Genomic DNA, 25266 nt, shown 5'->3' on the forward strand with positions numbered 1-25266 from the left:
CAGCTGGTAGGGTGGAAGGTGAGGACAAGGGGGACTCTTGTTACGAGTGAGGGGATGGGGAGTGAGAGCAGAGTTACAGGGTATAGAAGGGACCCTGGTGAGAGCCTCATCTATAGTAGAAGAGGGGAACCCCCGTTCCCTGAAGAATGAGGACATCTCCGATGCCCTGGTTTGGAACGCCTCATCCTGGGTGCAGATGCGGCGTAGACAGAGTAAATTGGAGGAGCAGCACCTCATATTTTGCTTGGGCAGTTTACACCCCAGCGGCATGAACATTGACTTCTCCAATTTCAGGTAGTCCCTGCTTTCTCCACCCCTTCCCAGCTCTCCCTCAGCCCAGTCTCCGCCCCTTCCTATCTTCTTCCCGCCCCCCCACCCTCACATCAGTCTGAAGAAGGATCTCGACCGAAACTGCCTATTTCCTTCGCTCCATCGTTTCTCCATCATTTTTGTCTACCCTTGAATCTCCTCGTGTACGCTTGGGTAAAATATCTTACACAGAGAAAGAAGGTATATTCTGTCCTGCCTGTTTACTTTCACACAGGCCGATCAGTTCTGAAACTGAAATATTTGTATAGTGACGTGAGAGCAGATGTTCACATGCTGTAATTCATAAAGCGGAGCAAATGCCCAACTTTAGGATCATCAAGCACTTTTGAAGACAAGTGACTGTCTGTACACACAGCAACTACCACAATGTGGTCACGATCAGATGATCATTTTTTACGTGGACGAGAGCTGGGCGAATTACTCATAAGCGCCTGACACTAACTAAAACCGATACTCGGACCTTGATTGCACAAATATTTGCACAAGGCAAAGGCAGAACGGGAGAATGTTGAGCAAGGTACTGCAGATGCTGGTTTAAACCGAAGGCCAATTTCTCTCATGGGATAAATAAAGTTCTATCGTATCGTAAAATAGAATCAAAATGCTGGAGTAACTCAGCGGGTCAGACAGCATCTCTGGAGAAAAGGATGTATCGACCCGAAATGTCACCTATCATCATGTTCTCCAGAGAGACACAAAAAACTGGAGTAACTCAGCGGGACAGGCAGCATCTCTGGAGAGAAGGAATGGATGACGTTTCGGATCGAGACCCTTTTTCAGAGATGCTGTCTGACCCGCTGAGTTACTCCTACATTTTATATCTATCAGGGGATTGTTGAGATTGCTGGCGCGGTTGCTGGATTGATTGAACAGTTGCCCTGTACACGTTGAGCTAATTCATTGACAGAGCACCCATCCGAGGATCTCACTCCCCTTGTTCAACAGCCCAGGTTGCAATGTGCAGCCTTATGTAGGGAGGAGCTGCAGATAGACACAAAATGCAGCGGGACAGGCAGTGTCTATCTTCGGTTTATAACAGCATCTGCAGTTCCATCCTACACAGGAACTGCAGATGCTGGTTTACACCGATAATAGGCACAAAATGCTGGAGTAACTCAGCGGGACTTTTCTCAATTGCTGGAGAAAAGGGAATAGGTAACGTTTCGGGTCCAGAGAGAGTCAATAGTGTTTTATTGTCATTTGTCCCAGATAGAACAATAAAATTCTTAGTTGCAGCAACACAACAGAATATGTAAACATACTACACTCTAAAGAATATTAAAAATGAGAGAACAAAACTTCAGACTGGTGCAGAAGGGTCTCGACCTGAATCGTCCCCCATTCCTTCTCTCCAGAGATGCTGTCTGTTTACGATACGATAGAACTTTATTTATCCCAGGAGATAAATTGGTCTTCGGTTTAAACCAGCATCTGCAGTACCTTTTGCTCGACATCTCCGGTCTTGAGTGTCTGTCCTCCAGCGGTTGCCCCTGGCAACCGGCCTCCCCACCGGGCGTTGCCGGGACTGCCGCCTGTTTCCGTGACGCGCTTCCTTCCGGCGTCTCGAGCCGCATCACGTCACGGTGCAACAGTCAGACCGAGGAGAGGAAAGGCTGTGTCTCGGCGTCGTCTGGTTCCCGTTCACAGTTCCCGCATTTCAACTCAGGTGAATCGGCCGTCTACCCCGCTTTTATCCTCATATTTGTTTTATCATCAGCCCCGTCTATTCGTTCTTTTGTTGCGTAGTGGGGTGAAAGAAATCGCGGGTGGTCGTGGCAGACGGACGAGACGGGACTGGGGTGGGGTTGTGCGAACGGGGGGTGAGGGTGAGGGGTTGTTGACTGGGCCCGACCCCGACCCCGACCTCCCCCCCACCCGGCGGCGTTATCGGGGCGCGCGCCAAGCTCCTGACGGGGGCCCGGACCCCTCGAGCCGCGGCGCCGACGTCACCCGGCGAAGGGGCGGGCGCCGCTGCTGCAGTAGCCGCTGCAAACCTGAAACGAAAGCTAAAGGTCCCGGAAAAAAAACACAATCTGCAGATGGACACAAAAATGCTGGCGTAACTCAGCGGGACAGCAAATATCTCTGCAAGCGGGTCAGACGGCATCTGGGCATAAGGAAAGACCACGCCGGGGTTGCTACATCTCTTCAGAAAGGCCACGGAAGGAGGTTGGAGAACGAGGGGAAACGATTAGAGCATCTCTGAACGAGTTAAAGAGTCGAGCAGCACAAGAGACTGCAGTTGCTGGAATCTCGGGCAGAAAACAAACTTGCTTGAGGTAATCAGCGGGTGAGGCGGCATTCGTGGGGGAAGACTGACAAACTGAAAAGGGGTCTCGACCCGAAACGACTTCTCTCCAGAGCTGCTGCCTGACCCGTTGAGTTACTCCCAACATTTTGTGTCAATCTTCGCTGCAGTTCCTTCCTCATCAGTCTGAAGAAGGGTCACGTTCCGAAAGTCATATGTCCATTTCCTTCCACAAATATTGTCTGATCCACTGAGTTCCTTCATTACTTTGTTTATGTTTAGTTATATGGGCCCGTCGCGTTTGCTTAAAACAAAGGCAAATAACTTCGGGAGCTGATCGTGACTAATTGTAAGGTGGTTGTACTATTTTGTGAGATTTTACTGCCTTTCACTGAAGTATTGTAGGTTTCGAGGCGACGGGATGAATAGTAGTGGACAACTAGCTTGAGTTTCCATATACGCTGAGTTGTAGCTGGTTTTTGAATTGTCTTAATATTTGATGAGACTACAAGTCAGGAATAAGCATCGCATTTTATTTTAATCTGATCGATGGGCCGCGTTGCCTTGAAGCTAAAGCAGATTTAAATGCATATTATTCAAAACATTGAGATTGTTTGAACTCGGAGGGGGAAAGAGAAGTTTTGAAAATATTTGATCTATAATGATCGTAGTTTGTCCGGAAATTGGAAGAATTATGAAGATATTTAATGTCAAATGTCTCGAGTTACCGTTTTCCATTTTTGCCAAATCACTTTGTGATCTTTGGATAATTTTTAATCTTAAGTGTAAATAACAGACTTTGTGATGACTTTGGTCGGCATGGGCAAGTTAGGTTGGAGGGCCTGTTTTCGTGCTGTATGACTGACTTGGCATTTTTTTTCTAGAAGTGATGTCACCTGTAAACATGTTTCTATAAATATCTATATTCCGCCTTCTGCCACCACCCAAAAGAAAAATCTACTTGAGTTTGATTTTTTTACAGAGAAAAACATTTTTTACACGGAGAGTGGTGAATCTCTGGAATTCTCTGCCACAGAATGTAGTTGAGGCCAGTTCATTGTCTATATTTAAGAGGGAGTTAGATGTGGCCCTTGTGGCTAAAGGGATCAGGGGGTATGGAGAGAGAAGGCAGGTACAGGATACTGAGTTGGATGATCAGCCATGATCATATTGAATGGCGGTGCAGGCTCGAAGGGCCGAATGGCCTACTCCTGCACCTATTTTCTATGTTTCTATGATTGCACAGCTGAAATTTTTTTTCCTTGGCAGTCCTTGCATTTGACAAGCAATGATAATGCGTTGTGTGTATGTAATGCACTTAATGGGCTAAGGGTATCGTTCGATCTGAAGTAATATAGCTTGAACCTTTCCCATTTTGATCTGTTATTTGTCCACCTAAACTGCTCTAATCTTAAATTTGACCCGGTGTATTCCTCCCCAAAAAAAGCCAAGTTGATCAATGGGGACCTGAGCAGAGGGGGCTTTCTGATTCCCACTGAAGTATTTTGACAATCAGTAAGCCTTAGTCTGAATGGATTATCAAAGAGATTGAATGCCAAACATTGAGAAATATTTTTAAAAAGAGCTTGCAATTAAATAGAGAAACTACAATATTGGCTAGAATTAAATTAATGCAATATAAATTACCTAGTACTTGTTTTCCTTGCTGCTGTTGCTCCTCATGTAAATATGGTTGCTGTTTCTGCACCAGAGTGTTGTGGGTTTAGCTGGCAGATTGCTGGCAACTGCAAGTTCGCCCTCTGTGGAACATGGTGATCCTGTCAAACGTGATCAGTCGGAGGTTCAGGGCTTGTATGACTTTGTACATTTCTATGGGGGTCCTGAACATTCTTAGGAAAGTGCCAGAGTTCTATGTGGAATGACTGTCACCTTTGAATATAATGTTCTTAACATACAGTGTTCCTTAGGATACTTGTGGCAATATTTATGGACAATTAAGGGTAAAGTCTTGAAGTTTTATTTAAATATGGAGCAGAATTATATCCTAGTGCATCTGCTGCGAGAATGATCACTCTCTGTATTTGTCCCGTGCCGTGTTCCGCTCACTCATTAATTTGAAATTATTGAAAGTCAATAAATATTAATTGTTCTTATTTAAAATTCATATTCTTACATTTACACTATTACCTTACTTAGGGTAATCTCAAACAATGCTGATCTATTAGTTTTGGCTCTCAGTCTTAGAATCTGGACATTTCTCTGCTGAAGATATCTGCTTGCTTGCTTGCACCCTGCTGTGCTGGGAAACTAGGTGCCAACCCCTGCCTGCTGAGATGCTTTGCACTGTTGGTCCGTGAGCTTATATCGTGGAGAAATATCTGGCTGGCGGAGAGCTGTGCAGCCAAATAGTGGCAGCGACAGCAGTTTCCATCACATGCAACAGGATTGTAGGATTTTGGCTGTTCTTTCAACACACTGGAGCATCCATTGCCAGTTCCTGTCAGTGCCCATACTTGAAGAAGAAGGGTCCTAACCTGAAGCATCACCCATCCATGTCTTCCAGAGATGCTGCTTGACCCACTGAGTTACTTCAGCACTTTTTTTTGTAAAAACAACATCTGCAGTTCCTTGTTTCCCCATACTTGTTGTGATGGCTTGGATGAAGTTCTGTCCCTCTGCATCTCAGTGCTGAATAGCCACATCACCTGCCGCAGCCTGCCCAACATCAGCATTCAGTCTGATGTTCAATCTACTCTGAGCTAAGGAGTGATGAGATTACAATTTAATTATCGCAGGACTGCCAGCAGAGGGCAGGGGTTAGCACTCCATTACTGGCACAGTGGTGCTCAAATTCTTGGGATTGTATACTGAACACTAAATGAGGTGTCACTGTAAATTCTGCATCAGTTCCATTGACCCAAAGACTCAAATTCCTTCATGTCCTAGGGTTGTCCCATATTTGTCATTTCTTCTGGTTTTCATGATTCAAATTTGGTAGCCCGCTACCTCTATTCAATATCTAAGTCCTATGTCCTAACATTTCTTGTGTATTTCTTTTGTTTGGCATTGAGCAAACCCTTTAGGTTTGCTCAGTAGCATTATCTATATTTACAAAGTTATCTTTTCCATACATTCTAATCATAATTGTTTCTCTCCCATTGGTACTTGATACCTATGATTGCCTTTGTATAATAAATTGGCTTGTGAAATATTACACTTTGGATGTGTCAAATGTTACCCATTTTTAACATTGGAGCCCAAAAGTATCCTGTTTGATCAATCTAACTAGTCATCATGTTAAACTCCTTTCACCTCTGTTTAAAATCTATTTTCAATTCATCGCCAAGGTGAATTCAGCTACCCCTACAATATTGCCATTGTTGCTTTGAAACCCTATTAGTGCCATTGGTCCAAAGACTCAAATGTTGCCAGCTACCTTGGCAGCGTTGTTCATAAGCTATTATACCTCCAACATTATGCAGCAGAAATGCAGTGAATCTATTCATCACTTTGCCCTACTCATTATTATTCTCTGTGGCCTCCAACTTGTTCCATTAATTCTGGTCTGTATTTCAAAATTTTCTGTATTGCAGATCTTTTTGACTTTTAAGAAATCCTAATATGTCTCAGTACAAGTTATTCAAAGGTTCAAAGGTTGATTTATTGTCACATACACCTAGGTGTAGTGAAATTCTTTTTCCCAATGCAGCACATAAAAAAGAATACAAACATAACAATAATAAATAGCTTTAACATAAAAACATCCCCCCACAATGGTTCCCATTATGGGGGAAGGCACAAAGTCCAGTCCCATCCCCAATGTCCACCCATAGTCGGGCCTATTGAGGCCTCCACAGTTGCCTCTACGGAGGCCCGATGTTCCAGGCCGTCCTCGCCGGGTGATGATGTTCCGGCATCGGGAGAGTCCTCTTAGCGGCCTGGGAACCCTGGAACGGCCGCCTCCCTACTCGAGACCGTGGCTTCCGGAGCCGACAAGGCCGCGCCGAATGGAGCTCAACTGGCGATCTCATCGAGAGATCCCAGGCTCCCGATGTAAAGTTCAGCGCCGCCACCCGCAGCTCCGCGATGTTTTTAACGCCGGTCCCAGCTCACCGGAGTTCCAGCGCGGCGACCCAGGCAAGGCACCGCCCGCCCCGCAATGGCGCTCCAGCACTGCACCGCCGTCCTCAGACCCGCAGCTCCGCAGCCGATGCCGATGCCGAGGCTCCAGGCAGTCCCCTCGCTCCTCGGACCCGCAGCCGCCGCCGATGCCGAGGCTCCGGGCGGTCCCCTCAGGAAATGCCGCTCCAGGCCCGCTGGTAGGCCGCGAGGACGGGTCGAAAGTGCAGCCCGGAGAAAAGCTGCATCTCCGACCAGGTAGGGACCCTGAAAATTAGTTTCCCCCTTCCCCCCCCCCCCCCCCCTCCTCCCCCACACATAAAAAAGCTAGACCTCCTTAAAAACAAAACACTAAACTAACTAAAAATAAGAAAAAAGAAATGAAAAACAGACAGCTGCAGGCTAGGCAGCCATACCCCCTACAGGTCGGCGCCACATAGGACTACATTGCACATCCAGTACCCAACATACATTTCCAAATTAGTGTAATTACGAGTGATAGATCTAGTGTCCTAAATTTCTGATTCTGTTGTGCACCGATTAATATAATGTTCATTTGGACTTTTTTTACATGTTTTTGGCCACATGTACAAATTGCATGCCTATTTCTTGCCACAGTGTTATTCCTGGCTATATGTGTGTGTCATTGGAAGCATAGAACCTACATTACACATTTGATCTCATTCTTCCTTGATATGTTTATTATATCATTGCCTTTCAAGGACTATTACTGATATTAGTGCATTTCAAATTGTCTTTAGGTATTGCGATGTAATTTGTGTGTACTCTACTTCCAGTGTCATAGTTCTACAGTATAATAATTTCTGTACTCTGCATGGTGGTTGTCATGGTAAATCCTAGCATTTGTACAATGGTAGAAGGTGGTTATTGAAATGGTATTTCATCCATGTGGTTAAATTAATATTTTCTATTTTACAAAAGTATGTAATGTCTGAATCCCTGGCCTTTTTAATTTCCACATTAAATTTACAGGAACACAAAGCTTAAGCAATAATTTTTGTAATATTCTTATGAATCAGAAAATATTGTTTATTTATTGAAAAGGACAGGAAGCCATTTTTGCATTATTTCAAAGGATGAATTTGTGTATGTATATTTATTTTGTAAAGGAGAGATTGTAAAATATTTTAAATCACAAAATTGTATGCTGACTATAGATTTTTCTTTCTCCTTCAGGCTTTTACATTTGACCAAACATGTCTTTGTATCCATCCCTAGAAGACCTTAAAGTGGACAAGGTGATCCAGGTAAGTGCTGAAAGTAGTACTCTGTATTTGCGAGTTATGAATCTATTGCTGTGCACAACACTGTCAGGAGGTAACAATGCAATTGACTGCACAGTTCTCCATGATGAAGCAAAGAGGTAGTGGACAAAATAGAGAGTTTGTGGAAGTGCTTGTTTTTATTTTTTTTAAGAAGCATAGGTTCCTGTGACACCAATATAGTTTAACTTAATATATCATTCAATTCTTCAGTCTTTTTGACTTCTGCCAAACTTGATCTCTGGTCTCAAAATGACAATGTTCTGTGTTGTATCATTCAGTGTTTCTCCTTTTGGCCTAATGTGAATGGTCATTTTAATTTATTTTTGCTTTAAATGTTTCTGTAATTTTTTCCAAGTCATCTAGAAATTTACTTACTGCTGCATTAATTGGTTGTCAGAAAGTCTTTTTTCTAAGGATTTTAATATATTTAATACATCTACAAATTATTGAGGTTTAAATGATCACATGAAAACATAACATTGTCTGTGGATTTTTATGTTGTTGGTAATCAATGACACATTGTACAATCTGGGCAACCCAGTTGCTTTTTGTTAGATCTTAACTTGGTTATCTTTTCTTCACAATACCTAGATAGGCTTGCAGTAGTGTGGCCAGAAATACAGTGCCCTCCATAATGTTTGGGGCAAAGATCCATTATTTATTTATTTATTTACTTCTGTGCTCCACAATATGAGCTTTGTAATAGAAAAAAAATCACATGTGGTTAAAGTGCACATTGTCAGATTGTATTAAAGGGTGTTTTTATACATTTGGGTTTCACTGTAGAAATTACAGCTGTATTTATACATATTCCCCCCCATTTCAGGGCATCATAATATTTGGGACACATGGCTTCACAGGTGTTTGTAATTGCTCAGATGTGTTTAAATGCCTCCTTAATGCAGGTATAAGAAACTTCACAGCACATAGTCTTTCCTCCAGTCTTTCCATCGCCTTTGGAAACTTTTATTGCTATTCATCAACATGAGGACCAAAGTTGTGCCAATGAAAGTCAAATAAGCCATTATGAGACTGAGAAACAAGAATAAAACTGTTAGACATCAGCCAAACCTTAGGCTTAACAAAATCAACTGTTTGGAACATCATGAAGAAAAAAGAGAGCACTGGTGAGTTTACTAATCGCAAAGGGACTGGTAAGCCAAGGAAGACCTCCACAGCTGATAGATAATAGGTGCAGGAGTAGGCCATACGGCCCTTCAAGCCAGCACCGCCATTCAATGTGATAATTGCTGATCATCCACAATCAGTACCCCGTTCCTGCCTTATCCCCGTTTCGCCTGATTCTGCTATCTTCAAGAGCCCTATCTAGCTCTCTCTTGAAACTTTCCAGAGAACCGACCTCTGAGGCAGAGAATTCCACAGACTCACAACTCTCTGTGAAAAAGTGTTTCCTCATCTCCGTTCTAAACGGCTTACCCCTTATTCTTAAACTGTGGTCCCTGGTTCTGTACTCCCCAGCATCGGGAACATATTTCCTGCCTCTAACGTGTCCAAACCCTTAATAATCTTATGTTTCAATAAGATCCCCTCTCTTCCTTCTAAATTCCAGAGTATACAAGCCCAGCCGCTCCATTTTCTCAGCATATGACAGCCCCCGCCATCCTGGGAATTGTGAACCTACGCTGTACTCCTTCAATAGCAAGAATGTTGTTCCTCAAATTTGGAGATCAAGACTGCACACAATACTCCAGGTGTGGTCTCACTAGGGCCCTGTACAACTGCAGAAGGACCTCTTTGCTCCTATACTCAACTCTTGTTATGAAGGCCAAACATGTCATTCGCTTTCTTCACTGCTTGCTGTACCTGCATGCTTACTTTCATTGACTGATGAAGAAGGATCACCAGATCCCATTGTACTTCCCCTTTTCCCAACTTGACATCATTTAGATAATAATCTTACTTCCTATTTTTGCTACCAAAGTGGATCACCTCACATTTATCCACATTAAACTGCATCTGCCATGCATCTGCCCACTCGCCCAACCTGTCAAAGTCACCCTGCATTCTCATAGCATCCTCCTCACAGTTCACACTGCCACCCAGCTTTGTGTCATCTGCAAATTTGCTAATGTTACTTGAAATCCCTTCACCTAAATCATTAATATATATTGTAAATAGAGCGGTCCCAGCACCGAGCCTTGCGGTACCCCACTAGTCACTGCCTGCCATTCTGAAAGGAGCTACCCTCCAATCCACCTGAATCTGTAGAACATTGGAAAATGATCACCAATGTGTCCACAATTTCTAGCTCACTTCCTTAAGTACCTGGGATGCAGACCATCAGGCCCTGGGGATTTATCAGCCTTCAGTCCCATCAGTCTACCCAACACCATTTCCTGCCTTATGTGGGTTTTCTTCAGTTCCTCCATCACCCCAGATCCTCTAGCTAGAACATAACAGAACATAACATAGTACATGACAGAAGAATTCTCTATAATAAAGAAAAATTCCCAAACACCTGTCCGACATATCAGAAACACTCTTCTGGAGTCAGGTGTGGATTTGTCAATGATCACTGTCCGCAGAAGACTTCATAAACAGAAATGCAGAGGCTATACGGCAAGATGCAGACCACAGGTTAACTACAAAAATAGGATGGCCAAGTTACAGTTTGCCAAGAAGTACTTAAAAGAGCAACCACAGTTCTGGAAAAAGGTCTTGTGGACAGATGAGTCGAAGATTAACTTGTATCAGAGTGATGGCAGGAGCAAAGTATGAAGGAGAGAAGGAACTGCCCAAGATCCAAAGCATACCACCTCATCTGTGAAACATGGTGGTGGGAGTGTTATGGCCTGGGCATGTATGGCTGCTGCAGGTACTGGGTCACTTATCTTCATTGATGATACAACTGCTGATGGTAGTAGCATCATGTAGGAATTTTACTAATTTTTGAGATTTAAAAAATCAAGCCTGTAATTTATCCCATCAGATAAAGCATAAAACAACCTTTAATATTTACCTAATTCACTTTCATATCTTGAGTATTAAAAAAATTATGATCATTTTCATACTAGGAAATTAGCATCTTATTGTTTTGTGTTGACTTAACTCAAAAGCTGTGATCGAGGGCAAGCCTTGTCACAAGGGCCGTTTTACACAGACATATATACAGATCGGTCATGGTCATGGATCGATCAGTTCAAACTAATGCCTCAAAGCTCATTGGCCGGCAGTTCACTCTACAGCAAGACAATGATCTCAAACATACTGCTAAAGCAACAAAGGAGTATTTCAAAGCTAAAAAATGGTAAATTCCTGAGTGGCCAAGTCAATCGCCTGATCTGAACCCAATTGAGCATGCCTTTTATATGCTGAAGAGAAAGCTGAAGGGGACTAGCCCCCAAAACACGCATAAGCTAAAGATGGGTGCAATATAGGCCTGGCAGAGCATCACCAGAGAAGATGCCCAGCAACCTATGATGTCCATGAATCGCAGACTTCAAGCAGTCATTGCATGCAAAGGACATGCAACAAAATACTAGACATGACTACTTTCATTTACATGACATTGCTGTGTCCCAAGCATAATGGTGCCTTGAAATGGGGGGACTATGTAATTTCTACATGGTGAAACCAAAATGTTGCTGGTGCCACCCTCTTTCATCTCTGCCTGTACACAGGAAGAAGCATAGCCAGGTGGTCAGATGTCCAAATGCAGGCAGCAGATGGAAAAGTAGGTGTTCGTGATGGTGGTGTAGCAGTGATTGAGTGTGTAAGAAGGAACTGGTTGAAACTGAAGATAGACACAAAAAAGCTGGAGTAACTTCACCGTGGAATTCTCTGCTACAGAGGCAGTGGAGGCCAATTCACTGGATATGTTCAAGAGAGAGTTTAGATATAGCTCTTAGGGCTAACTGAATTAAGGGATATGGGGAGAAAGCAGGAACGGCGTAATGATTTTGGATGATCAGCCATGATCATATTGAATGGCGCTGCTGGCTTGAAGGGATGAATGGTATACCCCTGCATCTATTTTCTATGTTTTATTCTTACTGGCTGTCTGGAATAGTCTAATGAGCTATTTGCATTAAAATCAGAATAAGTGTAAAACATTGAAACAGAATAAGAATGAAGCTAGATGGACTACCTGATTTTGACCTGGGTACCATATTCAAACAGGGTAAGATTGTTCCCAGTCCAGTTGACCATGGAAAGTTCTCTTTGCAAGGATATGTCTTTGCAAAACGTCCTTGATGATGTGCAATCCTTTGAATGTCTAGCATACCCACAATTTACATAACGTTGTGGGTGGTCACAAATAACCAGCACATACGTGAATCAACCATATAAGTAGAGTAGGTACAAGAGGAGTCGGAGGATAGGTATGCTGATGTGGGAACTTGCCAGCCAAGCCCTATAGTATCCATGGCCTTGCCTCGTCTACATGGCACTCTTCTCTGAGAGTAATCGAATGCTGTCTACTTGCGTCGATAAGTAGTCCCATCAACAGTTGAAAGCCCAAAACTATCAAGAAAAATACAAAGTGCTGGAAGAACGCAGTAGGTCAGGTGACAGTTCTGGAGGCAATGGGTAGGCAACGTTTTGGGTCAGGACAATTCTTCAGAGTTTGAAGATGGGTCCGGAGCCTAAACGTCGCCTATACATTCCCTCCAGGAATTCTGCCTGACCTGCTGTTTCTCCAGCACTTTGTGTTTTGCTCAAGATTCCAGCATAGTTGTGTTGCAATCAAGAAAAAAACAGCCCATTTAATTGTTGCTCCATCCACCATTCTCCATCACCATCTGCAAAATATACTGCAATGACTTGCCTGGGCAGCACAGGAAGTACCTCTAATACCTATGAACTCCAACAACTATAGGGGCATGGACAGTATGAGCATTAAACATCACCTGCAGTTTCCTATCTAAATCACACATCATCCCGAGTAAGAACTATATTGCTCCTTAATCATCAGAGTCTAATTCTGAATCTCTGCAACACCCAACATCAAACTGCAGCATTGCAGGTAGCTGCTTAGTTGCACAATGGCTTCAAAGGTATTTGTATTTCCTTTTCTTTAGACCTTAATAGGGATATTTAACAATGTGAAAAAGTGTTTATTGAAATGCCATTATCAAATGTTCAACATACTTTTCAGGCTCAATCTTCCTATGTGGCGAATTCTGGAAATCTCGCAATCTTATCTGAAACTGCAACTTCTGAACAGTCAGATGGAGGTAAGTTGATGAAATGGTGGAGAAGAAAGAGTTTGGAATGTGGCATTGCTCATAATATATTGGTGTTTTTAATAACGTAATGCTCTGGTGTCAATCATTGTATTTCCTTATTGCACTGCTGGTTATGTTGTGGATTTAACTTTGGTGCCTTCCCTCACAGTGGGAAACTTTGATTCCGCTGTGAGGATGTTTGTGTTAAAGACAATCGTGTTCTGTGTTTTTTTTTATTTGTATGGCTGTATGGTGATCACAAATTTTACTGTACCAATTGGTGCATGTGACAATAAATGTCTCTTGTCTCTTTGAACTATAGTTTTATGATGAAGGATAAAGTTAGCTCAGGAACTGTGGAAGTTCTAATTTTCTTTAGACTAAGAAATTCTACTTGCTTTTCAAATAACTACATTTCCCTTTATTTTTAATGCTTATGAAATTTCAATGATTCTCTAAAGGTAGAAATATTTTTTAACTTCATTCCTGAAACATCTTGTTTTTCTTTTTGAGGTTATAGGCTAGTGTATGTAGTTTCCTCAGTCAGTTGAAATTGTTTCCATTCTTCCTTTCTTCCATTGTTTCCATTCTTCCTTTCGACAGCCTTAATATCTTGAATTTATCAAATCAGTAAATAACTTAAATTCTGTGGAATAAGATCCCAATTTCTGAAATCTGTTCTTTTAATTGAACTCTGAGCCCAGGTATTATTCTTTATGCCCTTTTAATGCTGAGCTCAAGGTATGGAGTAACCAGGACTGCATCATGATTGTAATTGGTGTGCTTCAGTCCTACAGCATTTGTCTTTGATTTAAAAAAAAACCTTCGATACTGTTTGAATCTATACACATGAACCCTCCCCTCTATCCTCTGATTCTCTTTGGACCCACACTGCTAGCTATACACTTTCTGTTTTCTATCTTGTTTTAGGTCATGCAAATTACTCTGTATTTGCTTACTTTGAAACTTATTGCCCCAAATACCTCATCACTCAATCTATTATTAACTCTTAGTAATTTAATGTTGCTATTTATACTCCCATTCAGTTCGCCCGTTGCTGCACATTTTTTGTATTTTAATAAATTCAGTTATGTGGTTTACATTCCCTACATATAGATATCAAATATTGATGACTTTGATTTAAAAAAAAAACTATGCCAGAGCCCACTAAACACTTTCTGCAAATTTGATCATCCTACCATTATCCAAATTCTGACTCTTGACAGCCATGATCGCATTGAATGGCGGTGCTGGCTCGAAGGGCCTACTCCTGTACCTATTGTCAATCTACATTTGGAAAACAGATTATCTACTCTCTGTTGAGGGTCTGAAACCATCGGATTGGCTGCGGAGGCCACAAATAGGCCCCGACCTCGGGTGTTTCACAGAGAAAGAGGACTTAACTTTTTGCTGCCTTTCCCCACAGTGGAAAATTTTGATTCTGTCGTGGGGAGACATTCATGTTGAATTCTATAATGCGTTATGTCATTTTTCTTATTTTTAATTTTTCCATGGATGTACAGAAACTTTATCATTTCTTTTATGTAAAGCACTTTGGTTTCAACGCGAGTTGATTTAAACGTGCTATATAAATAAAATGTACTTACTGTTCCATGGCTTTTGGTGATAGTTTGCTGTATTTCTATCGTACCAAAGTAACTGCCATAAAAAGTAGTCCATTGGCTGTACTTGCAAATGAACCTTTTGTTCGTAACACTATATTGTCTTTCTAAAACTAAATTATAAATAATATTACAGCCCTTTACCCCCGTCTGTATCCTGAATTGTCGCAGTATATGGGGCTTGATCTGAATAATGAAGAGATACAAAAGAATATGAGCCTGGTTGTAGCTTCTGATGTAAGTATTAATTCATTTCATGGCCTCTATACAATATAGCATGATTAAGAAGTATTTCTCAATGTTTATCTTCTCAAGCGTTATGCTAGTCAAACCTTAGCTAGAATGTTTGACCAGGTTGAAATCCCCACGTCAGGACATAAAAATAAGTGCTACTTGCATCATTTGCTTTTGTTTTCAGCTGGTATTGGGATAAAACAATGTAGCCATTGGGTGGGTGCGGGTTGGGGGGCAAATTCATGTGATGAGCAGAGGAAAATTAAAAAAAATCTATATTCAATATAAACAGCAAACTGTTGCCAGACCATCCAGTCTCAATAACATGGTGGCACCAGTGACTGGAAATGACGTGGGCCTCCAGAGAGCTGAAGTAAAGAAAGGTATTCGGGAAATAATACTCTGCAAAGATCAAGATGGCAAGATTGGCATTCGCCTTAAATCAATTGACAATGTAAGTACCACTTAACTGTAACTTTGAACTTTTTAAGAAATTTGTGTTTTGGTAAAGATTCTTTACATATCTTCTGTATTTATGGATATTACTAAGATGAATACTGAAAACAAGTATTTTTATCTGTAACTAGACTAAGTGGGACCCATGATATGGCTGGTCCCCCAACGCAATATTCCACCTCTCCACCAATTCCAATATTGGTGGCCAGTGGGGTGGGGGGCTTCCTGGAGCGCTGGTATGGGTGTTGTGGGCTGGTCTCCAGAGAGCTAGTATGGACATTGTGGGCCAAATGGATTCTTGGGGTGGCAACTCAGTCCCTCAAGCCCGATGTGTTGGCAACTCACTCACGGCTGGTGGGCTGGCAGTTGACTCACGGCTATTCCTTGAAATTCCATTTCAAGCGGGGTGCAAGGCCACCTAATTCAAATCCATTTTCCTACCACTTCAAGCAGGGTGCAAGGCCACCAAATTCAAGTACAGTTTCCTACCACTTCAAGCAGGGTGCAAGGCCACCGAATTCAAGTGCAGTGTCCAACCACTTCAAGCAGGGTGCAAAGCCACCAAATTCAAGTGTAGTTTCATACCACTTCAAGCAGGGTGCAAGGCCACAGAATTCACGTGCAGTTTCCTACCACTTCAAGCAGGGTGCAAGGCCACCAAATTCAAGTGCAGTTTCCAACCACTTCAAGCAGGGTGCAAGGCCACCAAATTCAAGTGCAGTTTCATACCACTTCAAGCAGGGTGCAAGGCCACAGAATTCACGTGCAGTTTCCTACCATTTCAAGCAGGGTGCAAGGCCACTACATTCAAATGCAGTTTCATATCGTTTTATGCAGGGTGCAAGGCCGCCACATTCAAATGCAGTTTCATACCATTTCAAGCAGGGTGAAACCACCATAAAACCACACAAAACACCACACTCACAGTTCAGTAGACATTCAGTGTGTTCATTTGATTCACAACTCAGAGAGTCGTGACCTCTCCCTCCCCCATCATGCAGAGACTGAGCCGCACCCACACTTCTGGGTTTTATAATCCCTCCCACCGGGAAAGGTGTTGCCTTCATGGCGTGTTTGACAGGAGAGAGATTCTCAGCATTTTTTAAACACTAATAACACTTTTATTTTTCATTGATGGGAAGAATCCTCTGCACCTGATGAGCGGAGGGGGACTGAGTAAGATGGCCAAAAATCATAGTGGTAGTGTTTTATCTAAAATCAATATACAGTGCAAACAGGAAGTTGTCAAGTTTAGACCACCAACCATTTGCAGTGCTTTTACTTCAACCCAAACCCCCACCAACCATTTGCAGTGCTTTTACTTCAACCTAAACCCCCACCAACCATTTGCAGTGCTTTTACTTCAACCCAACCACATTTTCATTTTCAAACCACATTAAGGGCACTCAGTCAGCAAAACCACAGTTTAGTAGACATGTGTTCAGTGTTATTCACAGCTCGGACTGAGAGACTGACCCTCTCACTTCCCCCATCTTGCAGAGACTGACTGAGGCACAACACTTTGGGTTTTATAGTCCCTCCCCCCAGCAGGGGCAGCAGAGAGAATTTCAACATTTTAAAAACATTAATAACACTTTTATTTTTCTTCGATGGGAAAAACCCTCTTATCCTGCGCAGCGGAGGGGGACTCTGAGTAAGATGGCCAAAAAACATAGCCGTAAGTGGCAGCATTTGTTCTAAAATCATGAAATAGAAAAACAGGAAGTGGTCAAGATCTTACTTTTAGTAATATAGATTACATACAAAGCTATACCTGCATAGCCAGGTCATCTGCATTTCTTTTGAAGATGAGGTTTGATGTCTAGGCCAGTATTTTCTCTTTGGTAAATTTTATTGATTTTCCTAAAATATCTCTCTATGGAGCTCTTTAAAAGTTGGCTGCTGTGCTTCACTACAGAAGCATTTAAATTAAAACCAAATTGGTTGGAAACCACTTTGGACACAACTAAGGATGTATATTATGCAAAGGTAGACACAAAATGCTGCAGTGACTCAGCAATTCTTTGGTACTCTGAATATTGCTTTAATCCATCCCTTTTGATGAAAGTACAGTGCCCTCCTAATGTTTGGGACAAAGACCCATCATTTGTTTATTTGCCTCTTGTGTTATTTGAGATTTGTAATAGAAAAAAATTACATATGGTTAAAGTGCACATTGTCAGATTTTAATAACCATGTAGAAATTACAGAGGTGTTTACACATCGCCCCCCACCCCACCCCCAATTTCAGGGCTCCATAATGTTTGGGACACAGCAATGTCATGTAAATGAAAGTAGTCATGTTTAGTATTTTGTTACATATCCTTTGCATGCAATGACTGCTTGAAGTCTGAGATTCATGGACATCACCAGTTGCTGGGTGTCTTCTCCAGTGATGCTCTGCCAGGTCTGTATTGCAGCCATCTTTAGCATGCTTGTTTTGGGGGCTAGTCCCCTTCAGTTGTCTCTTCAGCATATAAAAGGCATGCTCATTTGAGTTCAGATCGGGTGATTGACGGCCACTCAAGAATTTACCATTTTTTAGCTTTGAAAAACTCCTTTGTTGCTTTAGCAGTTTGTTTGGGATCATTGTCTTGCTGTACAATGTACCGCAGGCCAATGAGTTTTGAGGCATTTGTTTGAACTTGAGCAGATTGGATGTGTCGATACACTTCGGAATTCATTATTCTACTTCCATCAGCAGTGTATCATCAATGAAGATAAGTGAGCCAGTACCTTCAGCAGCCATACATGCCCAGGTCATAATACCCCCACCACTGTGTTTCACAGATGAGGTGGTATGCTTCGGATCTTGGGCAGTTCCTTCTCCCCTCCATACTTTGGTTTTGCCATCACTCTCTGATATAAGTTAATCTTCGTCTCATCTGGTCACAAGACCTTTTTCCAGAACTGTGATTGCTCTTTTAAGTACTGCTTGGTAAACTGTAACCTGGCCACCCTATTTTTGCGGCTAACCAGTGGTTTGCATCTTCCAGTGTAGCCTCTGCATTTCTGTTCATGAAGTCTTCTGCGGACAGTGGTCATTGACACCCGAAAAGTGTTTCTGATCTGTCGGACAGGTGGTTTCTTTATTATAGAGAAAATTATTCTGTCATCAGCTGTGGAGGTCTTCCTTGGCCTGCCAGTCCCTTTGCGATTAGTAAGCTCACCAGTGCACTCTTTCTTCTTAATGATGTTCCAAACAGTTGATCTTGGTAATCCTAAGGTTTGGCTGATGTCTCTAACTATTTTATTGTTAATAATGGCTTCTCATACTTTCATTGGCACAACTTGTGGTCCTCATGTTGATAAAGAGCAATAAAAGTTTCCAAAGGTGACGGATAGACTAGATGCTGAGAGCTCTCTTATACCTGCATTAAGGAGGAAATTAAACATACCTGGGCCATTTCAAACACCTGTGAAGCAGTCCCAAACATTATGGTGCCCCAAAATGGGGAGGGAGGGAGGTGAGACGCACGACAATGTATAAACACAGCTGCAATTTCTACATGGTGAAACCAAAATGGCCTTTATTAAAATTTGACAATATACACTTTAACTACATGTGATTTTATTTTTCTATTACAAGTCTCAAATTGTGGAGTCCAGAGGCAAATAAATAAGTGATGGGTACACAAAAATGCTGGAGAAACTCAGCGGGTGGAGCGAAGGAAATAGGCAACGTTTTGGGCCAAAACCCTTCTTCAGACTGATGTGGGTGGGGGCGGGGAGAAGAAAGGAAAAAGGAGGAGCCCGAAGGCTGAGGGATGGGAGGAGACAGCCCGATGGCTGAGGAAGAGGAAGAGACAGCAAGGGCTAACAAAATTGGGAGAATTCAATGTTCATGCCCCCAGGATGCAGACTCCCCAAGCGGAATATTAGGTGCTGTTCCTCCAATTTCCGGTGTTGCTCGCTCTGGCCATGGAGGAGACCCAGGACAGAGAGGTCGGATACGGAATGGGAGGGGAGGAGTTGAAGTGCTGAGCCACCGTGAGGTCAGGTTTGTTATTGCGGACCGAGCGGAGGTGTTCGGCGAAACGATCGCCCAGCCTCTGCTTGGTCTCACCGATGTAGATCTGCTGACATCTAGAGCAGCGGGTGCAATAGATGAGGTTGGAGGAGATGCAGGTGAACCTATGTCGCACCTGGAACGACTGCTTGGGTCCTTGAATGGAGTCGAGGGGAGATGTAAAGGGACAAGTGTTGCATCTCTTGCGGTTGCAATGGAAAGTGCCTGGGGAGGGGGTAGTACGGGAGGGAAGGGAAGAATTGACAAGGGAGTTACGGAGGGAGCGGCCTTTTTCTTCCCTTCCCGGGCACTTTCCATTGCAACCGCAAGAGATGCAACACTTGTGAATTACATCCCCCCTCGACTCCATTCAAGGAGTCCACAACTACAAATATTGGTTGAATTAATGTAATTTTTGCGAAATTGTGACCCTCTTGGAGATGTTAATAAGAGTTATGCGCTAATACAAGCCTGTTGCATACTTTTATGCATTTGGACGAGGAATTACAAAAGTAATTTTCAACCCCCTCCTTCGCAGGGTATCTTTGTTCAACTTGTACAGGCCAATTCTCCAGCTTCTTTGGCTGGCTTACGGTTTGGTGACCAGGTTCTGCAGATAAATGGTGATAATTGTGCAGGTTGGAGCAGTGACAGGAGTCATAAAGTGCTGAAACAAGCTTCTGATCAAAAAATTAGTCTCATTGTACGTGACAGGTAAAAACAGTTCTTCACTTATTTTTAGGTTTCTAATCCAATTAATTTGCATGACATTTTTTTCACATGTGTATTTGGTTTGGTTATGGTAAAACCCAGCATGGTTCCCAGTTGTACAACAAATATAATGCAAGTGATTTGAGAGAATCAGCTTGACATTGTAAAGAATGTGTTATGTCTGACAAACCTGGTTGAAGATGACCAAAATGGTGGATGAGTATGGATGTTGTTAATCCAGCCCCAGAATGCATTTGATACATTTCTTGCTAAGATGATATGGTTGAAATAGCATAATTTGAGAGTAATTTGTTAATCCTTTGAAGAAAATAGGTGGCAAGCGAGAATAGGCCATTAAGTAAGATAATTGATCGGATCTCTGGCCTCGACTCCACTCTTGCTTGATCTCCATAGCCTTTTATTTCCCTGTTGCCCATAACTTTGTCTATGTGGGCGTAAATATACTTAATGACCCCACATTTGTTCTCAAAGATTAACAGCTTGGATAAGAAATTGCTCATCTGTCTTAAGGGTTTGACTTCCAGCCCTAGACTTTTCCACTAGGAAAAAACATTCTTGCAGGATACTACCTGTTTATATTGGCCCTTATTTTCATGAATTTGACAGCATAGTTCTGTTCTGCCCATTTTTTTACCACACCAAGATACTGGCAGTATCTATGGTATTATCTCATGGGACAAAAATGGTAATAACTTCACATGTTCAAAGAATATTTGGGGTGAAACTCTTTCTAAAACTTTATGCTAAGCTATCTATTAGAAATATTAATCTTTCCAAGAGAATGCAATATGAACTGTTTTACATAACAGATTACTTCATAATTGTCAACATTTAAGTATGTTGCTGTGGCAGTTAGTATGAATACAACATAATTTGTTGGTTTTACACATTTTATATAATGTTTGGAGCAGAATTTCGTTTGAGCCTCACTGAGGCTCAAATGACAATAAATTGTATTGTATTGTATAAGAAATGTCATGTTAATGGACTAAGAAGAATGTTTGAACTAATACTTAGAAATGACTCTTCAGAATAAAATTTGTGGATTAGCTTCTGTGTGTTATTATCTTGGAATATATTTGCACAGGCCTTTTGAACGGACCATTACTATGCACAAAGACAGCACAGGACATGTTGGCTTCATTTTCAAGAATGGAAAAATTACCTCAATTGTAAAAGACAGCTCAGCAGCCAGAAATGGACTCCTAACTGAACATAACATTTGTGAGGTTAATGGGCAGAACATCATTGGCTTGAAGGTGAGGGAAATATATCACTTGCTGAGGTTTGGCGACCATTCTGAATAATATTGCAGGATAATTGAAAATCAACAAACTGAAGATGTTAGTAAAACACAGCAGCTGTTGAAAGACAGTTATGGTTCCACTTCTGATGTTCTTTAACCTGGAACGTTAATTGTTTCTCTTCCCTTGTTGCCTGAGCTTCGAGTATTTCCACCCTTTACTGTTATTTAATATCTCAAGGTATCTATTTAGAATTGTACATAAAAATCTTTGTTCCATTTCAGTGGGTCTTGCATTTTATGTCTTATTAAATATAAGAAATAGGTGCAGGAGTAGGCCATTTGGCCCTTCGAGCCAGCACTTTACTTCTTGAATTGCTTTAATCTATTGTTTTGTTTATTGAAGCTTTTAATTTTCTTTAAATTTCAAAGGGCTTTCAGAAATATAAAGGTAAATTTCAAAATATTTTCTTGTACATATTCTACCTGAAAACAACTGACATTCTTGTCAAATGCAGCTACTCAAGGCCACAAGTAGTCTTGGTTCTTCTACCCTTAGTCACTGGATCAAACATGCTTTGTTAAATTACAGGTCTGTCCAACCATTTTTGCAAATGTTTAAAGCAACTGCCTACATTAGTTATTGTTCATCATACTTGACAAGGGTATAAAACTGTTTGTGGTGGGAAAGTTAAAACAAAGTCATGTTTTTTTTTTGTCATCATTTGTGTTTTTATTTAAACTCCATGAAAAACGGAACTGTATATTCTGTTTTAATTGTTTTCTTCATGTGTGAACAGGATCCGCAAAGCGCTGATATTCTAGCAACAGCAGGGAATGTAATTACCATTACCATCATGCCATCATATATTCATGAACATATGATGAAGAGGTAAATGCTGATTAAAACTAGGTTCAGATGAAACTTTCAGTAATGTACTCTAACTTAGCAAAACATTGTAATCTCAGACCATTTTTAGCACATCATGGTTCAAATAGAAAATGAATACTGATGGATACTAAAAAAAAATAAGTATTAAAAATAGCCTTGCTACTAACACAGACATCCTAAATAAATTATTTTTTGACAATAATCATTAAACTCTTGCCTCTTCAATTATTTGAAAAGACTATTTATAAATCAATGTTTTCTATTAAAAAGGTCAAGCAGCATCAATGGAGAAAGAAGCGAGTTGATATTTTAGGTTGGCCTGAAGTAGTAGCTGCATTTTTCTCCACATCTGTTGCATGACCTTGTAGTGCAGCATTTTGATTTCATTTCACAATTCTGGCTCCCTATTTATTAGCCATTGATACTGTTCCTAGCATTTGCAGGAAGTGACTGAGTACATTCAGTGTGCCAGTAGCACAGTGATAGCCTGTGGATATAGAAACAACTACTTTGATAGAATAAACAATGGGGATCTTTAATTTTTGTCCTTTGTTTTCTAGGATGGCCTCAAGCATCGTTAAGTCCCTAATGGATCATGGTATTCCTGAGGTGTGAAGTGATGGTTTCGTGTTGATTTATGACGACTTAATGTTTCGGCTTCTAGGTGACCCTACTCTAGTTAAAACAGTAACCCAGCTTACAATAAGATTTAACTTGTGCTGCCTAAGTAATATACAAATTATGGGCTGTTATTTACTCTGCTACCTGTTTGCAAAGAATTGACAGACTGCCTCTGATCATACCTTTTTATGCACTTCATGGTTCCATATCCTTTTGATTTATATATGGTGTGGAATTATAATTTGACAGTATTTGACCAGAGAAATTGTGATTCCTCAAATGAAGAGTTATGTTTGTAGCATTATTAGTGTATATGTGTTAGACTATTACTATCATTGTCTTTTATTCACTGTAAAAAATGCAGTTAATTTGATGAATAAATAAAATATCGAACACATTTCATTAACTATTTTACTCATTTTACACTGGAAGGTAAATTTATACTGAATTGTGCCACTATTGCAGCATATTTTAAAGGAACAATGTTATACAGCTAACGATTGCTGCAGGATCTGGATCGATTGCCTAGGTGGGCGGAGGAATGGTTGATGAAATTTAATACAGAGAAGTGTGAGGTGTTGCATTTTGGGACGTCGAACAAGGGCAGGACCTACACAGTGAATGTTAGGCCTCTGGGTAGTGTTATACAGCAGAGGGATCTGCAGTACAAGTGCATGGTTCCTTGAAGGTCAAGTCGCAGGTAGATAAATAAGGTGGTCAAAAAGGCACTTTGGCCTTCATCAGTCAGAGTATTGAGTATAGAAGTTGGGAGGTCATGTTGCAGTTGTATAAGACTTTGGTGAAACCGCATTTAGAATATTGTGTTCAGCTCTGGGCACCATGTTATAGGAAAGATATTGTCAAGCTTGAAAGGGTTCAGAAAAGATTTATGAGGATGTTGCCAGGACTAGAGGGTGTGAGCTATAAGGTGAGGTTAAGTAGACTGGGCCTCTATTCCATTGAGTGAAGGAGGATGAGGGGAGAGATCTTATAGAGGTGTACCAAACCGTGAGAGGAATAGATTGGGTAGATGCACAGTTTTTTTTTACCCAGAGTAGGGGAATTGAGAACAGGTTCAAGGTAAAGGGGAAAAGATTTAATAGGAATCCGAGGCGTGACTTTTTCACACAGTTGGGTGTATGGAACAAGCTACCAGAAGAGGTAGTTGAGGCTGGGACTATCACATTGTTTAAGAAACAGTTGGACAGGACAGGTTTGGAGGGTTATGGACCAAGTGCAGGCAAGTGGGACTAGGATAGCTGGGACATTGTTGGCCGATGGGCCTGTTTCCACACTATCACTCTATTACATGGACAAGTGCAGCACAGGAACAAGTTCTTTGACCCACAATGGCTGAGCCAAGCTAATCTCTGCCTGCATCTTGGGATCCATGTCCTCTATCAAAAAAGGCCCTTAAACACCACTATTGTATCTTCACTCTTGGTAGCATGATCCAGACACACCACTCTTTAAAACTTGCCCCCTAGTCTGACATTTCCATCCTGAGATGGAACTGCCTATCCTATTTATGCCTTTCATTTTCTATACTTCTATTAGGACTTCCCTCAGCTTCAGTCTCTAGCGAAAACATTCCAACCTTTTCTTTTCGCCACTGTGCCTCTAATCCAGGCATCACTATTCTCAATGTCTTGACAGATGAAGATTAAACTTAAATTGTGAAAACATCATGCAGTATAGTCCCATTGCACACAAATTCCTACAGCCATGATTTCAACAGTATCAACTTCTTTGCCACACAGCTGTTTGGTGTATTAATGTAAATGGAAACATTTGCCGTCAGATGCTCCAATGTAAAATGGATTGCCTATTGTGCACACATCTACATGGAGATCATATAATTAGTGCACAATCCCAATTGAAATATGATTTTTTTTTAAATTTAAGACTGGAAAATCATTGTTGCTATATGTGCAAAATACAATTATTTAAATGTAATCAAAAGTTTACTATATTTTACATTATGAATACTTTACTTTTTCCAATGCAATATAAGAAATGCTCAAGCAAGTCCACAACATCCTTAAACAGAATAAATAAATGTTTTCAAAGTTATGCATCTATAAAAACACTAGCCCAAAGATGAAATAATTAAGCTGAAATTCCACATTTTCTGCTGACAAACACTTAAACAAATTAAACATTTCTTAGTTGTACATTCGCATTCCACATCCTCCTGATCTTTCTAACTGAATCTTGGAAGAGGATGCAGAAATAATTTGGTACTAACAAGTTATATGCACTGGTAAAATTAAATAAAAACACCTCAACTTGGTCAAGATATACCCAGAATTAATGGGGTATAA

General features: G+C 41.3%; 1 protein-coding gene across 2 annotated transcripts; it reads left to right on the forward strand.

The window, feature by feature from the left end:
• The first annotated feature begins 1864 nt into the window (after positions 1-1864).
• Positions 1865-23339, forward strand: LOC116972287 (syndecan binding protein). Of its 2 annotated transcripts, none has more exons than XM_033019770.1 (9): positions 1865-1996; positions 7856-7926; positions 13064-13142; positions 14892-14992; positions 15282-15443; positions 19993-20168; positions 21274-21445; positions 22230-22321; positions 22882-23339. In XM_033019770.1, exons 2-9 carry the CDS (start codon positions 7876-7878, stop codon positions 22934-22936), a joined length of 888 nt encoding a protein of 295 aa, XP_032875661.1. In that variant the 5' UTR covers positions 1865-1996; positions 7856-7875; the 3' UTR covers positions 22937-23339. The 2 variants fall into 2 exon arrangements, with proteins under 2 accessions (XP_032875661.1, XP_032875662.1); XM_033019771.1 differs by lacking the exon at positions 1865-1996 and adding an exon at positions 2325-2609.
• Positions 23340-25266: the final 1927 nt, after the last annotated feature.

This window comes from Amblyraja radiata, chromosome 4 (assembly GCF_010909765.2).
Source record: "Amblyraja radiata isolate CabotCenter1 chromosome 4, sAmbRad1.1.pri, whole genome shotgun sequence".
Lineage (NCBI taxonomy): Eukaryota > Metazoa > Chordata > Chondrichthyes > Rajiformes > Rajidae > Amblyraja > Amblyraja radiata.

What these genes read in the sequence shown, in the direction of transcription:
- LOC116972287 (XM_033019770.1), top strand. Translation starts at nt 7,876, where the DNA reads ATGTCTTTGTATCCATCCCTAGAAGACCTTAAAGTGGACAAGGTGATC. An exon ending in TTCTGAACAGTCAGATGGAG is followed by an intron (nt 13,143 to 14,891) that starts GTAAGTTGATGA and finishes ATAATATTACAG; the next exon opens with CCCTTTACCCCCGTCTGTAT. An exon ending in AGTCTCATTGTACGTGACAG is followed by an intron (nt 20,169 to 21,273) that starts GTAAAAACAGTT and finishes ATATTTGCACAG; the next exon opens with GCCTTTTGAACGGACCATTA.